The sequence below is a fragment of the Bufo gargarizans genome, chromosome 1 (genome assembly GCF_014858855.1).
Source record: "Bufo gargarizans isolate SCDJY-AF-19 chromosome 1, ASM1485885v1, whole genome shotgun sequence".
NCBI classification, from domain to species: Eukaryota; Metazoa; Chordata; class Amphibia; order Anura; family Bufonidae; genus Bufo; species Bufo gargarizans.
Genome location: NC_058080.1, coordinates 84,400,611 through 84,414,434, shown reverse-complemented (window position 1 = coordinate 84,414,434; position 13,824 = coordinate 84,400,611). Strand labels below are relative to the sequence as shown.

Sequence of the window (13,824 nt, the reverse complement as noted above, 5' to 3'; positions counted from 1 at the left end):
CATATGTACCCCAATATAGAACTTATGATAGAGGCAACTCATCCCACAAAAAATAAATGCATAGTTGAGAGAAAAATAAATGCATAGTTCTCAGAGAATAGCTGTACTGGTACCTCAGTGGCTGTTCAAAGCAACATGGCGCCTATAAATCAATCCATCAAAATCTGCACTGCAAAAGCCAAAAGATCTTTTTTTTTTCCTTTTGAACCCTGCAGCTTACCCAAACAGCAGTTTAGGTCCACATTTATGGCATTTCAGTATCCAGTAGAATCTGCCTAATAATTTAATAATCATGTTTCTTATATAGCACAAGTTGGGCACAGCATATTGGGCACTGAAATGCCATATCTGTGGAAAATGTGCAATTGTTATTTTGCACAGTCCCTTTTTGCTCAATAATTTGTACAAAACAGCTGTGGGGTAAAAATGCTCACTCCACCCTATGATAAATAACTTGATGGATGTAGATTTCAAAATGGGGCCATTTACGGTATAGGGGTTTCCATTTTAGTGGTATCCCAGGGTATCTGCAAGTGTGATGTGGCCAAATGGCGCTCCTTCCTTTCTGAGCAGAGTTGCCAACCATAATCTTTCTTTTTTCTGAACAATTTATCCCAAATTCATGGACAGCCAAATTTTCTTTACTAGCAAATTAGAAAACCAAAATGAATAATAACTATTATAAGTAATTCAGGTCTATAACTCAATATACTGATCAGAACTCATTACTAGCATTTACTGTGAGCTGTACAATGATACCTAACACCAAAATAATCTAGTCAAGTACCACCAGCCTCAAAAAAATCATGGACAAATCTACTTTTTTTCACAGACACGGCAAAAAAGCCACCTATTTTAACAGACTGTCCAGAAATTTCAGGACGGTTGGCAATCCTGCTTCTGAGCCCTGCCATGTTCCCATGCACCAAGTTAAGAGTTAGTGCCCATATTTATAGCATTTTTCCGTACTCAGTAAAACCATGACATTCCAGTTTTAAAAGGCACAAGAAAGGACAATATTGGGTGCATACACAGCGTGCAACAGCAATTTCTTTTTTTACCCTAAGTCATATCTCTAACTCTGCTTAATGTCTATCTTTAGACCCAGATAGTATAATGTCCCCTTAGTGCCCCCACACAGTAGAATGCCCTGCTAGTTACCCCACACAATAGAATGCCCCATTACTGCCCCCTGTCATGGTCTTACCTTCTTGCCGTTCTCCTTCGTTTGACATGTGCTGGCGGCCATCTTGGTTTCTGGGTTTCTTGTAGCCTCCCACCCTGCGGCTTCTCCTTCCCACTGGGAGGAGCTGGATGCCTAGCCCATACATATAGGAGGTCTGTGGCTTCAGTTCCTTGCTTGGTCCCCCTGTGTTCACATGCTTCTAAGACTGCTGCTGCTTCTGGTTCCTGATCCTGGCCTCGTCTGACTGCAACTATCAGATTGGTGACAGGGAGTTATTGGCCATCGTGCAGGCCCTTAAAGAATGGAGGCACTTGCTCGAGGGTTCGGTGGTTCCGGTTCTCATCCTGACGGACCACAAGAATCTGACCTACCTTTCTGAGGCCAAGAGATTGACACCACGTCAGGCCAGATGGGCTCTGTTCTTGTCACGTTTTAATTACGTGGTCTCCTACCTACCCGGTTCCAAGAACATCAGAGCGGATGCCTTATCACGGCAGTACTCCGAGCTGTCCGGGGAGGAGTCGATTCCGACTTCGGTCATACCTCCGAATCAGATCCTGGCCGCCATTCGCACCAGCCTGACCTCTCCCCTGGGTGAGCAGATTTTGGCGGCTCAATCTGGTGCTCCCTCTGGGAGACCCAACGGCAGATGTTTTGTGCCTGAGGAGTTGCGCACTTGGTTGTTGCGAACCTACCATAACTCCAAGGCCGCGGGGTATCCTGGAAAGAATCAGCTGTCCTGGGCTGTTTCACGTCTGTTCTGGTGGCCTTCTCTACGTTCCGACATCGCCGCATATGTAGCGGCATGCTCCGTTTGTGCCCAGAGTAAGTCCCCTCGGCACCTTCCGTTGGGCCTTTTGCAACCCATAGCCACCGGGGAGCGCCCATGGTCACACCTGGGGATGGATTTCATTGTGGACCTCCCTGCATCCGGAGGCCATACGGTCATTCTCATGATTGTGGATCGGTTTTCCAAAATGTGCCACTGTGTTCCTCTCAAGAAGTTACCCTCTGCACAAGAGTTGGCCACGATTTTCGCCAGGGAGGTCTTCCGGTTGCACGGTTTGCCCAAGGAGATTGTGTCGGATCGGGGGAGTCAGTTTGTGTCCAGGTTCTGGCGCGCCTTTTGTTCCCAGTTGGGGATTCATCTCTCTTTCTCCTCGGCCTACCACCCTCAGTCCAATGGGGCCGCAGAACGATCCAATCAGGCCTTGGAGCAATTCCTTCGTTGCTATGTCTCCGATCACCAAGACAATTGGGTTGACCTCTTGCCTTGGGCTGAGTTTGCCAGGAACACGGCGGTGAACTCTTCCTCTGGGACGTCTCCCTTCATGGCCAATTATGGGTTCCAACCTGCCGTGTTACCGGAGGTATTCTCTCCCCAGGATATTCCGGCTGTGGAGGATCACCTTTCCGTCCTACGTGCTTCTTGGGTACAGATCCAGAGGTCCCTTGAGGTCTCTGCACAGCGCCAGAGACTCCAGGCTGATCGCAGACGAGCGCCCGCTCCTTCCTACCAGGTCGGAGACCGTGTATGGTTGTCCACCCGCAACCTCAACCTTCGAGTGCCCACTCCCAAGCTGGCGCCTCGCTTTGTTGGTCCCTTCCGAGTGCTTCGCAGGGTAAACCCGGTAGCCTATGCCCTTGCGCTTCCTCCTGGCATGCGGATCTCCAACGTGTTTCATGTCTCCCTGTTGAAGCCATTGGTGTGTAATCGTTTCACTTCCTCGGTTCCTCGGCCTCGTCCGGTCCAAGTGGGCAATCGTGAGGAGTATGAGGTGAGCAATATCCTGGACTCACGCCTGGTCCGCGGTCGGTTGCAGTTTTTGGTCCATTGGCGTGGTTATGGTCCAGAGGAGCGTTCCTGGGTTCCCTCCGCAGATGTCCATGCTCCTGCTTTGCTCCGAGCCTTCCACGCACGCTTCCCTCAGAAACCGTTCCTTACTCCACGGAGGAGGGGCCCTTGAGGGGGAGGTACTGTCATGGTCTTACCTTCTTGCCGTTCTCCTTCGTTTGACATGTGCTGGCGGCCATCTTGGTTTCTGGGTTTCTTGTAGCCTCCCACCCTGCGGCTTCTCCTTCCCACTGGGAGGAGCTGGATGCCTAGCCCATACATATAGGAGGTCTGTGGCTTCAGTTCCTTGCTTGGTCCCCCTGTGTTCACATGCTTCTAAGACTGCTGCTGCTTCTGGTTCCTGATCCTGGCCTCGTCTGACTACCCCGCTGGTTCCTGATCCTGGCTTCGTCTGACTACCCTGCTGGTTCCTGATCCAGGCTTCGTCTGACTACCCTTCTGGTTCCTGACCTCTGGCTACGCAAGACCCTGCTTCGGTTTAGCCATCCGTTTGGACTTTTGCTTACAGCTTGATTTTTCAATAAAGCCTTCTTATTTCCACTTATCTCTTGTTGCACGTCTGGTTCATGGTTCCATGACACCCCCACATAGTATAATATACCCATAGTGCCCCAACATAGTAGATTCGCCCCTTAGTGCACCCACACAGTAGAATGCCTTAGTTCCCCCTTACAGTTGTTTTGCTCCCTTACTACCACCACACAGTAGAATTCCTTTATCGACTCTACACAATAGAATTCCCATTATTGCCCCCTTACATTAGATTGCCCATTTGAGTGTCCTCATATAGTAGAATGCCAAATTATTGCCCCCTATACAGTCAAATGCCTCTTTTAGTGCCCCCTAACAGTAGAATGCCCCCTTAGTGTCCCCAAAAGTAGTTGTGCCTTCACACAGTAAAATGCCCCCTTAGCACCCCACTTAGTAGTTATGCCCCCTTATGCTTTAATAAACATGTGACCCTAGATCCCGCTTTAGATCAGACACTAGATCTGGGTCTCCTGACAGAATGAGCATAATTAGGCTACAGAAAAATGGCTACTGAAGCTTCACTAACCGTCACCACCTGGTGTTCCCTCTTGTGCTTAGTGCACCACTTACATGAGATTTGATGCTTTTCTGATGTCAATAACAAGTGTCTTGACACATCTGTAGTCGCTGCCCTCCCCCCCTTCCCTCGCTCTGCCCCTGGGTACATCAATCTGTGTACCATGTTTGATATGTATATTCTGTAAAGAATGTCATTATATGTATTATTTGTGAAATTTAAAAAAAAGCTTTTTTTTGTGAACATACTTATTTACTCCTTCTAACAACTCATGTTCCAGAGAATCCTTTGCATAAGATGATGTCATAATAACATTTTCCACCAATGCAATGGCTTATTTGTTTTGGAGCCTAATTTGCATATTCATATGATGATGTCATAATCCCATTTTCCACCAATCCAATTGCTTGTTTCAGAGCCTCATTTGCATATTCTGATGATGTCATAAAGACATTGTCTCTTAACCAGCGCCTGATGCTGTAACCGGTGCAGTGCTGTTGTCTTCTCAGTGGGACATAGTTCTGCTCTCTTGCGTCCTTAGTGATTATTTACTACAGGAAGCGATTTTACTAAAGATGTCTGGTTCTATCCAGACCATGTGGCTTCTACTGCTCGTAACATCTGTCTTCATCGGACTGTCTCTCTGTTGCATACCATGCGACTCCAGAGGGAAAATGGCTATGGAAGAATTCAACACCTTCATCAAAAGCCAAGTCGATGACATTGACTCAATAGAAGCTTATGTCAACATCAAGCGGTTTGCCAAAGTCGCAGAGAAAAGGGTCCTGAACTACCTTGAGGATGAAGTCGGCATACTGGGTACTTATATTATTACTATTATCTCTATTTCATATAATCTATAGATAGATAGATAATTATTGTACCATTATTTTCCTTCCAGATAAATATGCTATATCCGAAATTGCGTCTGAATATAAAAAATCTGTGGACGTCATCCAGGATATAGGTTTTAAGGGTAAGTACAATATTTTATACGTAGGTGGAAATTCTACTTCTCTTATTAATAGGAATTAGTGTGTTGGGGGCTCAGACTGATAGATGAGGGGATCGGACTCTCATTCTTCTCCTCTTTATATATCTTAGAGGTCCAGCTTCTTCACATCATTGGACTCCATTTCCAGCGACTCAAAGAAAAGCTCAAGGTTATCGTCCAGGACTCAAACCAACGTAAGTGGAATCTTCTTCTGTCTACCATTGTACTTATCTTCTACGTGTCTGGTAGGTTGTCAGAGAGGATGTTTTCTGCTTGTTTTCCTTTCCCTACAGCCTAGTGACAGGAGGGAGCGACTGTAATAAAATGTTCTATACTAGGAATTGCTATGCGTGCAGTTTTCTCTTGTATTATTGCAGTGTTATAGATAGAGCCCTCATATACAGGGGATTTCTGTTCTCTATTGTTTTCTAATAGTAATTCTGCTTTTCTTCATTTCTCACTTTTAGGGAGGTGTCCAAATAAACAAGGTGAGTTCTAGATATAACACGTGCTATAATATGACATATAAATGCATTACACACACAGGCCTCATGTAGTAATAGTAATGTAGACCCAAACTAGAGATCCCCACGGCCACCAATAAGATCACTGCTGTTATCTCCTACCCTGTACTGGACATATGAAAGCCGGCACCTGATTGGCTGCCAGGGATGTTTGCACTAGGAGCTTCTGCGCTCTATAGAGGCCCGAAACGTTCTGGGGCGGCTCAGAGATTTGTCAATGGAATTCTAGAAAACAAAGTGACAAACACAGAGGCACTGATATCATGTAATAATAAGGAGACCCAGAGATGAGAGGTTTCTGAGTCTGACAATGAGGACAGTCAGTAATGTCTTCTTTCTTCTCCATTCCTCAGGTGCAGACAGCTGTGGTAAGTACATTTTATACCAGATTCAGCTTCTTGTCATTATTATTCTCTATAAGATTGGAAGGTTATAACACAAGTGCATTTCCCCAGGATTAATGGTGCAAACCTACACCAACTGTAAGACCTGCTCCGAGGAGAAGGTTGTCTGCGCCGGGGGCCCTCCAAAAAATCAAGGTGCAGTATAAGATTTCTATCATAGGCCAGAAGAACTAGAATTACACTACATAATGCATGCCAATGAACCTTTCCCACCAGTGTGTGTAAACTATGTGTAAACTGTGGGTACTGTGCCTATTATACAGAGGTGAGCAGCACTACATAGGCGCTTTACTCGTTGACTATTATATGATGTCTCCTCTTTTCACAGACTACTTGGAGAGATGCAGCTGCCTGTGCACCTCCAACAGATGTTTTGGTAAAGTAGAAGTTTATATTCTTACATTTACATTCATATAGTACATTAGTAAATATATAGGACCCCAAATACTCACCTTACAATAAATATACCAGTCACTGGTATACACCAGACTTCCCAAAGCAGGAGGATATTTACATTAATATGATTCAGTCCATAAGCAGGCTAGAAGGGTGATTTTTGGCAGCCTGTACAGTATACTGTCCATGTGCAGGTGACAGAGGGGTGATAGATACCAGCACATGATTATCATATTTATTCTAATATTATAATTGTATTTAATGCTCGGCTCACATTTCATTTCTTTCTTCTTTTCTCAGATCTGAAAACTGGACGGTCCTGCTCTCCATGTAAAGATCACAAGTCTCACCTGGCAGAGACTGTAAACTGTGGAGGTGAGGAGATGGCAGACTATAACCAGTTACTATCAGTCTCCTCTATGATGCCCATATTTCCTATTAGGTCTTATAGAAGGAGACGTGTTATTGAGACAACCCCTAAATGTAGGACAGAATATCTACACAGTTACTTCTATAATATCTTCTTTCATTTTCCTGTTTTTCTAGAGATAAATATAAAAATCCCAGAATATGAAGAACTAATTCTGGATTGTACTTTTGAATGGTACGCGAGGCTGGAGGAAACCTATAATAACGTGTTCACCCTGGTAAGTACAAGGCAGATTTCCAAGAAAATAAGGGTAAAATTGGGAGATTGTTCAGTTTGAGTTATATGACCATAATGTTAAGGCAGCACTTCCCAAACGTATTCCATTCATTACTCAAAAACCACTTAGCAGAAAGTCCTTTCACCCAATATCATCACCCGGCTGCTCAATATGGTCTAAAATCAGACTTTCTGTCATGTCAGAAAATTATCATCAGTAATTTTATAGATCTTTTGTCTTAATGATATGACTATGATAAATTACAAATATTATATTATAAATAGTTGTGATATCTGAGGCTCTAATAATTCTCCATATTTTTTCTATAGCATCGTGAACACAATCCCAAAATCACCCGGGAGCCCTATCTAGTGATCAAGGGCGTACAGATGGGGGACTCCGGACGGTACACGTGTACCACCATCCTGGACTCTGAGGTGCCAGTGAGTAAGATCACCTATAACGTGGCAGGTAAGGACATATTATTACTGGCACTATGCTGGGTGGTAATTCTTAGATACATGGGATTCATATCTACTTGTGGGTGATAATTAGTGAGAAAGGATCTAGTTCTGAAAATCTGAATTGTCACCTATAATGTGGGGTTATTTTACATTAGTATTTGTAAGGAAAAAACCTATAATGGAAAGATTTGAGCCATATTTTGGAGCCACTCTTGGTTTTGACAGTGCTTCTGGGCCTCCATGATAAAGACGATTCTGATATTCTGACATATATTTCATGTTATTTCATGTATAAGATACACTACAATGTCATTATCGTTCTCTTCATGGAATTAACTATTAATGTAATTGTTTTCTTCATTTAGTTATCAGCGGATCGGAACAGGCGACAAAAACATACCATCCTCGCCCTACACTTCCTGATGTGCTTGACATCACAGCGCCTGAGCCGCCACTTCTAGAGGAGCTACGGAACAACAATGCTTCCCTCATAGCAATATCTGTGGCCGGCTCCGTCACCATCATGCTGATCGCTGGCATATGGTAGGTAGCATTTATAAGATACTCTGTGGAACAGGCGCATTATTTCAGATACATATTACACATTACACAGTGTAAACTTAGTCCAGGCCGTCACTAGATGCTCCAGATTTATCACAATACTGAACGCTTCATGATAAATTTGGCGCATATTACAAGGCCAGACATGTTATAATGTCAGTGGACTGATAAGCAGCTAATGTAAGAAAAAACATTGGAGGATCTGTGCACACATTTCACTCAGAGCTGACATGTAAGTAGCAAATATCAAATAACTGATAGATTTACTTTTTTCAGCATCTGCATGTTCTGGAGGAAAATGAAATCTAGAGAGCCTCTGGAAAAAGAGCCAGTGTGAAGGCGAACCGTCAAGCACCATCCTGTACTGCCGCCTGCCAGGAAAAAAAAAAACTGAAAATTTTTACCCTTCCCCAAAAACAAAAAAACTTTAAAAAAAAAACTTCCCTTCCCCATTTCTCCCTTCCCTTTCTCTCCCTTATCCCCCTCCATAAAAAAAATAAAAAATAAAAAATGTTTCCCAAAAAATAAAAAATTATCTTCCCTTCCCCTTTTCTTCCCTCCCCTTTTTCCCTAAAAAATAAAAAAATAAAAATATACAAAAAATCTTGACTGCAGCATTTCATTTCCATTCCTTACCTGCCTATATATCAGATAAGAACTACAGAGACTATATCGGAGAAAGACCAGGAAGATGGAGTCTCTTCTTGTTATTCTCGTCACCAGAGCCAGTTTCAAGATCTATAGTCATATAACTTATGGTTTGACTGAGCGGAAACATGTCTTTATTAGAAAACCTCTCTAAGGGCTCATGGACATGAACGTATTTTTTGTCCGTGTCGGTTCCTTTATTATTTGTGGCCCTAATGCAAAACCATTCATTTCAATGAGCCCACAAAAAAACTAAATAACTCTGTGTGCATTCAGTATCTAAATGTCCGCAAGTCCATTCCTCAAGGACAGGCATTGTTACAATGGCGGACAAGGACATGCATTGTTACAATGGATTCTCAAAAAATACGGATGTCACACGGATGTCACACAGGCGTCATTCGGTTTTTATGCGCATTCTTGTTTTGCAGATCACAAAATGCATACGATCGTGTTCATGAGCCCTAAATCTAGATGACTAACTTCAAGCTCCTGGGCTCTAATGTAAAATACTTAATAGGGCCTTGAACTATCATGTGTGGTGTACAGCACTGGTCTACTCATATGGGACATGTGGACCTTTTGGACCCTTTCAGATTAAAGGGCCTAGGGTGTGACCTTTGCTGGAGGAAAAAGGTGGAGCCCCCATCTTCTGTCTAACCATTCAGATTGGCTGACACCACCATGTATGAACCATGCACAGCTCCTGGGCCCATTACGTACCCTGTCTTCCAAATTCTTTGGCATGAGTTTTTATAAACAATGCTGTGTGACGGGCACTACTTACTTGGTGGTTACTTTATGCCAGGGGTTTGCTATCTCTCCATTTTTCACTCTTGCTCTGTCCTATCCTTCTGGTACTGCCATCTTCTCCTTCCCTCCACCTACTTCTGGAGGACTAGAGATCCTCTTTGGCAGCTGCTTCATCCTCCAACTGCTTGCTAATTCAAATGCCAGCAAAGGGGCAGCAAAATCGAAAATTGTTTGAGCAGGAGGAGCCCGCTGCACTTGGGGAATAGGTGTCCTTCCATTCAGTACATTCTAGGGACCTGCTGGATATGATGCCTGCATGGGAAAGAGAAGGAGAAGGGAGGATATCACTGAGCGCTGGGTTGCCTGGCATCCCCTGCAAGGCATAGAGTAAAACAGTGGTGGGCTGGATACAGCAGGGGCAGGCTAGAAAGTCCACTAGCAGCAGTCAAGGCCTTTAATAAATAGTCTGTAATGGCAGAAATAGCCATACTGTATATATTTCTCCTAGTACCAGTCATATCATATTTCCTGACAATTCTCATGTATATACAGCTATAGCACCTGTCATATTACCATACTTACCAATCCATTTATGGCCTGGGTCAGCCTAATTTGCCAGGACTTCAGGGACAGTCCAGTCAAATTTTAGGACAGTTGGAAACTATGTATCATGCATCGCTACAGTTATAGTCATAGTATCAGTCATATCCCATATTTACAGGTTAATGGCTGTGTACACTTTTCAAAGTATTTTTTTGTATTATTGTATTGTGCTCATTTTGAGCTAAAAATCTTTTTTTCAAATGATCTTTAATAAAAATGATGAGCTGTTTTCCCTGCACAGCTTGAGTTCTACTACCAGCAGGATCTTTACTTACTCTCTGCTCTGTCAGGCAGGGAGCTGACGGGCTCCTTATCTCTGATCTCTGACCTTATAAACACTCATTAAAGCTTAGTTCTTATCTTACTGATAAGAATGTGGCTTTAATAGGTGTGAATGACCTTTTGGTAATTTAGAGATAAGGGTTATTAGATGATCTGCACAAAATGAAAATTAAAGTACCTTTAACACCGCTAGAAAACAGTTAACCCTTTGTGACAGAACAGCTCAATATTTTTAATAGTGATGGACGAACATTGGGCGGGACATTTCGCAAATGCGCATTCGCGATCAAATGTTCACGAACCGTGCGTTCGCCTTGGGCCCCATTCACTTTAATGGCAGGCGAACCTGAAAAACCTTCAGGTTATATTTGCAGCCACCAAATACTTACTAGAAGTGCCATAGGGATTCGCACGGGATGAGGCCTGGGCACACCCTAATCAAGCCTCAAAATTGAGGTTCTGTCACCTACGTGCTCATGGGTGCCCCCGCTGATTCCACTTTAACTGTTCCACTGGCCGCCGCCTCCGCACTGTAAATTACAATACCTGGCTGCGGGCTGCCAGCGGATGGCAAATGTGTAATTCACATAGGGGGGCGGATCCGGCGGAGGCCGAGCCGTGTGCTGTTCAGGCGCAGGCTGGGAGTGGTCCCGTCTGGGCGGCAGAGTTGATGTTACGCTGCTTGCCCCGCATGCCTGCTAGTGAGTTGAGGACAGCAGCGGCGCGGCGTGATAGTGTTGGAAGGAAACTTGTTGTGGCAGGCGCAGCACTATGAAGAGTCTTTTGCGCTGTGGCATTAGAAGAATTTTGTTATCTCTGACTTTTAGTTCAACCAGATTGTCTATTACTCTGTAATTCCTATAGCGCCATTCTATGGAATTAGTAGGTTTAAAGAGCACACCAAATGCTTGAAATAACTTCTTTATTAACTTCAACTCCGCAGCAGATAATCTATGTACTTAACACGTGTTGAAAAGATATCACAAAATGGCAATATGATTAAGATGGTGGTTCAACTGTTCAATCTTGTCATTCAACATAAAATGGTGGATATATTTCTCTCTAGAGTATCTGTACTCTTACTTTAGGTTATTTAATCACTTTATGATCTATCTGAGAGGTATATCTGAGGTCTAACTAATAGTTCTGCCTGCTTAACTTGGTTTGCAGTATGCAATTGCTTATGATCTGGTATGAGCAGTTCACAGTTTTTATGCAATTTGTATGGAATCTGGTTTGTATGCTTGCATTTTGTATTTACAATTGACTTGTATGGTTGCAATTTGAATTTGCAATTGTATGGTTGCAATTGGTGGAACTGTAAGTAAACACATATATAACTGGTTCAGTATACAGTTCTAATTACAATATTAACAGTAGGAACATTATATAACTGTTTTAAATACCTATTTTGGCCTCTTGTTCCCATAAAACTGGACTCTGTGTGTCTGTTCAGATCCTCTCTCTGGTGAGTAATGATTCCAGCAGCTCCTGCTAGGGGAATTCCCAGACAGGCTGTATGTGAGGCTGGCTGTGATTGGTGAAAACTCTTGCTGTATGAGAAGCTGGCTGTGATTGTTCTAGACTTCTGACCAGCAACAACAGATTAACACTATGCTTTCTGTTGTTTCTGCTGTGTCACTGAGCTTACTTTTCATTACAAAATGAATCTTAAAGGCATATAATCTTTTTCTGCTTCTGTGAACACAAAATTATCACGCCTTGCCCTGTGAATGTGCGGAGATCTGTCAGACTGGCTGCACATGTCTGACTTCTTTGTTTGTTTTGATTTGGGTTTGAGCTGGATCCGCCTTCCCTCAGGATTACTGGGTTTTATTGTTAGTGAGGCTATTTATCCCTCCATCCCCCAGTGGCCTGTGCGGGTTATAGTTCTTTCCTGGGAGCTCTTGATTTGTGGTGGATCATCTGCTCCAGCTCCGCTCAAGATATTTCCTCTCCTTTATTTCCCTTTGTGTGTTTTTCTAGGCCTCTAGGGAGACACTTGCTTCTTCCTGATTTGAAGAAGCAGGTTGCCTCTTCCCTGCTGATTAGGGTTTGCCCAGGGTGTTTAGGTTTTAGGCACAAGGGCATGTGCATATCCACTCTAAGGGTATGCACATGGGCACAGCAGTTTAGGGAAAGGTTTTAGGGATCGCTAGGAGGTGACCCTTTTCTCCCTAGCTTTTGGGCCTAGTCGTTTTGTTCTGTTTGTTTTCCTATGTTTGGGTATTTCCCCACTTACCTACCTACCGTGACAATAATATAACAGTTATATGACATCCAAAACATGATGTCACAGTACATAACTCTGCTTTTGTCTTTAACACATAAACATATGAACTGTATTAAGGTTTAGCAGTATACACATGTGAGGCTATACTAGCAACCTAGGACAAGCTACACTTGGTGCCCAGTTGCTCCAGTCCGGGAACCATAACGCATTATAAAAAATAAGTATGTACCCTGTCCCACAGTGCTACCCTTCCTTAGTTGTCCCCTGTATAATGTCCCCTGATAGCCCTCCTCAGTTATATTACCCCTGTATAATGTACTGGGGCAATATAATTGTATGTGTGTGTATATAATATATATATATATGCATACACGGGTGCACACGCTAATGCAATAGGCTACGCACACCTATGAGAAGTGCACAAATAGTCCCACAACATGAACAGTGACATACCAGAGAGGGATCAATGTCAAAAATTCCAACAAAAAAATGTATCTTTTAATCAGGGTCAATTTTTATGCATCTTAAAGGAAAACTCTAAAAAATGTGCCCTGCTGGAGCCTAGAAATTTTTCATTTTAGGCCACGGGAGTACAGGCCCCAAAAGTTAGGCATTCCCCTGACAGAAAAGAAAAAGTGATTATGTGGCTGGAGGTACATTGGGCGGTCACTGAATAACAATTTTACTGTAGGCCAGTGGAGTACAGACCCCAAAAATTAGGCATTCACCTGAAAAAAAAAAAAGCTATTGGTTATGTTCCTGGAGGTACATTCGGTGGTCATTGAATAACAATTTTACTGTAGGCCAGTGGAGTACAGGCCCCCAAAATTAGGCATTGACCTGACAGAAAATAACAAGTGATTATGTGGCTGGAGGTACATTAGGCGGTCACTGAATTACAATTTTACTGTAGGCCAGTAGAGTACAGGCCCCAAATATTAGGCATTCACCTGACAGAAAAGAACTAGTGATTATGTGTCTGGAGGTACATTAGGCGGTCACTGGATAAAAAAAAAATTGTAGGCCCCAAAAGTTAGGCATTCACCCGACAAAAGGCCTTTTATGCCGCTGTATATACATAAGACAAGGACCATTCTTTGTTCTGGATGGTGGAAGATATATGTGGGCTGGCAGAAGGAAATTCAATTACACGTGATCTTCACAGGTGTTGAATACCTACGAGATCCATGCCTTATTCATTTTTAGAAATGTGAGATAGTCCACAC

General features: G+C 43.3%; 1 protein-coding gene across 1 annotated transcript; it reads left to right on the top strand.

The window, feature by feature from the left end:
* Positions 1-4,763: 4,763 nt before the first annotated feature.
* LOC122924708 (izumo sperm-egg fusion protein 1-like) lies at positions 4,764-8,469 on the top strand. The gene is made up of 12 exons (XM_044276060.1): positions 4,764-4,908; positions 4,991-5,065; positions 5,194-5,277; positions 5,551-5,571; positions 5,961-5,975; positions 6,063-6,146; positions 6,340-6,387; positions 6,708-6,782; positions 6,954-7,054; positions 7,384-7,525; positions 7,884-8,061; positions 8,356-8,469. Exons 1-12 carry the CDS (start codon positions 4,764-4,766, stop codon positions 8,414-8,416), a joined length of 1,029 nt encoding a protein of 342 aa, XP_044131995.1. The 3' UTR covers positions 8,417-8,469.
* The last annotated feature ends 5,355 nt before the right edge of the window (positions 8,470-13,824 follow it).